This window comes from Limulus polyphemus, unplaced genomic scaffold (assembly GCF_000517525.1).
Source record: "Limulus polyphemus unplaced genomic scaffold, Limulus_polyphemus-2.1.2 Scaffold422, whole genome shotgun sequence".
Taxonomy (NCBI): Eukaryota; Metazoa; Arthropoda; class Merostomata; order Xiphosura; family Limulidae; genus Limulus; species Limulus polyphemus.
In genome coordinates, this window is record NW_013666032.1 from 2555 (window position 1) to 5929 (window position 3375).

The following is a 3375-nucleotide window of genomic DNA, read 5'->3' on the forward strand; positions in this document are numbered from 1 at the left end:
CACTAATCATGTGACTTCGCTGACGAAACACTATAAACATACCACCAATGGTGTTTATAGGATTTTTAAAATTTCGGTGGGGTAGAAGGGGTATCAGAAGAGTATGTGGGTAAGAAGAGGGCTAAGTGTTATTAGGTACAAAGAAATGGGGTTTTTCCTTTAAGTGTCTATTCATTGTTTTTAATTATCAAAATAGTGAAAATTACCTTAAGCTCCTTGCATGGTGTCGCGGTGATCCGATGCTCTTTCAAGCTACCATTAAACCCACTTCGTAGGTTATCTGATTGGAGATATTTCTTATGGTTCTAAATACATAGTTTGACAACAAAATGAGCTTATTTGAATTTCACGGAACTACTCAAAAGTTATACACTATAATGCCCCCACAGTTGAAAGGGCGAGCATGTTCGGTGACGGGGTTTCGAACCCGCTACCAATTGCTTGCGAGTCGGGCGCCTTAACCACCAGACTTGGCTGAAAAAAAAACAAAAACTTTCACGTTAGTGGGAGTGTCAATGTAGGAAGAATTTAAAAATATTAAAGTACTGCATCCTGATATTTCATTTGGGGATGTAGGATGAATTTAGAAAAAAATCTGAAAACATTAAATCCTGATATCTCAGATGACATGGAGGGAGGAAGGGAGGTATTTACAGACGAGTGGTTAAAGTTCTCAAATTTTGGTCTCCTCAAATACGCGTGCACATTTACTGCTGAACCACGAAACTACTATCAAAATTCCGATTGTTCTTATAGTTGTAAAACTAATTATGAAATTAGTGTTATAAAAACATACGTTGCAGTTTCATATATTTACTTTTTTTGTAGTTTAAGCACGTGTATGAAAAAAGGAAAGCTTGACAACTAGTATTAGTCTACAGCATATAACATCGGATCGATATATTAACACAGTCCAAGTCACCAACCCAAATATGTGTGTGGTTTACAAATAGAAGGAACATGACTTTCTGCAACTCTAATAACAACACAAGATTTACAACAAGATACCAATATGATTGGAAAAATTACAAGAAACCCAAAGATATGTGCTCATCTGCTCTATCTATGGGGTATAGTCAAACTACTCAAGATCTCGTAAAAGGTGAGGATGCTTCCTATTGAAGATGAGTTGATCTACATTTGACGATGATTTATGAATTATTGTTTAACTGATATTATGTACTAATAGTACTAAGCAATACAAACGTTAGGGTTACTGATATTGGTGTTACAATATTAGGCATTCACTGTTAGTGTTACTGTAAATACTGTTAGGCAAAATTTTGTCAAAAATAATTTTGACTTATGTTTTCTCGAATCCATAGTAGTTCTGGCTACAATGTATTATGTAGACCTGTTTAGTTCTAAATCCTTCGCCAGATACCAGGCTAGGTACTTTTCATTTAGATTTTGTTTTTACGATTTGACATAATGGAAAGTGTGAAAAAAATAATGTACTTAATTCGATATTTGGGCTACCTGGAAGTTGGTAAATTCCGTGTCCGAAATTTGGAATAATAAGATTAAAATGATACGTGAAATCAATGATTAACTAAAGTAAGTGTTATGAGGTTTTGTATTGTAACCTAAATTAATCTAGATATGTGAATAATGTTATGACATTTCATCAAATTCATTACATGATGTTAATTATTATTCAGTGGACCAACTGTTTAATGATTGTATATATATATGGTAAGTATTGTCTAACACTAACATGGTTTATTAAGTTACAGAAATAAGCCAATGTACAACTTACATAAAAGTGATCCAAAATTACTATAACATATTATTAAATAACATTAATAATGTAATTATAGATTATGAAGTAAAAGGGAAAGATCTGAAAAAATAATACAAAACTGAGTGGATGCAATGTAAGAAGATTATGAAATCAAGTAACATAAGAATCATTTAATAACAATACCAGATAAAGAATTAAACCTAATTAGAAATTAAAATGATAAAATAATGAATTTTAGCAGAGTGTTCTTGGTATTAAGAGAATTGTGGTTATTGGGTGCAGGCTGTATGTCTTGACATTTTCATTGAATTTATTAACCTTTTGAGCTTGTTCGTTTTTTTTTTTGTATATATATTTTCATGTATGTCATTTTTCTCATCCAACAGATCTGATGAGTTTTTGTATTGAGCAACATGTTAACCAGTAAGATACTAGATTAGTTAAGAGTAAATTATTTAAAAACTTTTCCAGTATGTTTCTGATGGTTCATCACACCTGCTACCTTAATATTTGAAAATGCTATAACAGTTTGGATAGTGTATTAAAATTCATTTTCTGTGTTTGGTAAACATTCATGTACTAGTATTTAAATGAAACTGATCAAAATGATTTTTTTTGTATAAATTTTATGGTATAATTTCTTTTTGTGTACTAGCTTTGATGGATGAAGCTAAGCTTTCAGTGCGTTTACAAGAAGGAGTAACAAAGTGCATGAAAGGTAAGATAAATGCATCTAATTTTTTGGAGTATTTTTAATAGCATGCATAAATATTATGGCTGAATGATAAGGTATTTGGACTATAATGTATTAGTAAAGAAGGTAAAGTTCACAACTTAATAATCATTATTCACTGTAGTTGTATATATCAGTGAAGGGTGTTAATAATATCAGTCTTGCATATTTACAGTTGTTTTCAATATCTTGACTTGCCTATTTTTCACAGAAGGCTCAACCTTGACATCGAGTGTAAATACACTAAATATCAGCATACTCACTTACCTGGTAAATCGTTTTTGTAAAGAACACACACAAAAATTTCCTGAATGGGAACTCTTGAATTTACTTTCCATTACAATTTTTAAATAATTTCAAAAACCTCTTTCAATTTTTCGCTATTTTTAGAACTATAAATACATACAGATTCTAACCTATTGACACATACACTTGTTAGCTGGTCATTCCACAGTTTTGATTGTATATGAATTGATTACATTTCATCTGCTTTATTAAATATAAACATTTTATCAAACAATATCACCATAAAAAAAAAATCTCAAGCATGTTATAACTCCACTTGATTTCTTTGATGAATTTATGTCTGCAGCACCATCAAATACATTAATATAAAAGTGTTGACTTATACACCATCAAATACAGTAATATAAAAGTGTTATGGTACACCATCAAATACAGTAATATAAAAGTGTTATGGTACACCATCAAATACAGTAATATAAAAGTACACCATCAAATACATTAATATAAAAGTGTTGACTTATACACCATAACTCTTTTATATTACTGTATTTGATGGTGTATAAGTCAACACTTTTATATTAATGTATTTGATGGTGTATAAGTCAACACTTTTATATTAATGTATTTGATGGTGTACCATAACTCTTTTATA

The 3375-nt window shown here is 30.4% G+C and overlaps 1 protein-coding gene across 2 annotated transcripts in view; it reads left to right on the forward strand.

The window, feature by feature from the left end:
- The first annotated feature begins 608 nt into the window (after positions 1-608).
- LOC106458156 (UPF0193 protein EVG1-like) overlaps positions 609-3375 on the forward strand; it is a 24677-nt gene continuing 21910 nt past the window's right edge. Inside the window, exons 1-2 of one of the 2 annotated variants that reach the window (XM_013917618.2) lie at positions 609-1102; positions 2400-2462. In XM_013917618.2, coding sequence (XP_013773072.1) covers positions 961-1102; positions 2400-2462 — 205 coding nt within the window. In that variant the 5' untranslated portion in view covers positions 609-960. The remainder of the gene's footprint in view (positions 1103-2399; positions 2463-3375) is intronic. The other variant, XM_013917617.2, reaches the window with a different exon arrangement.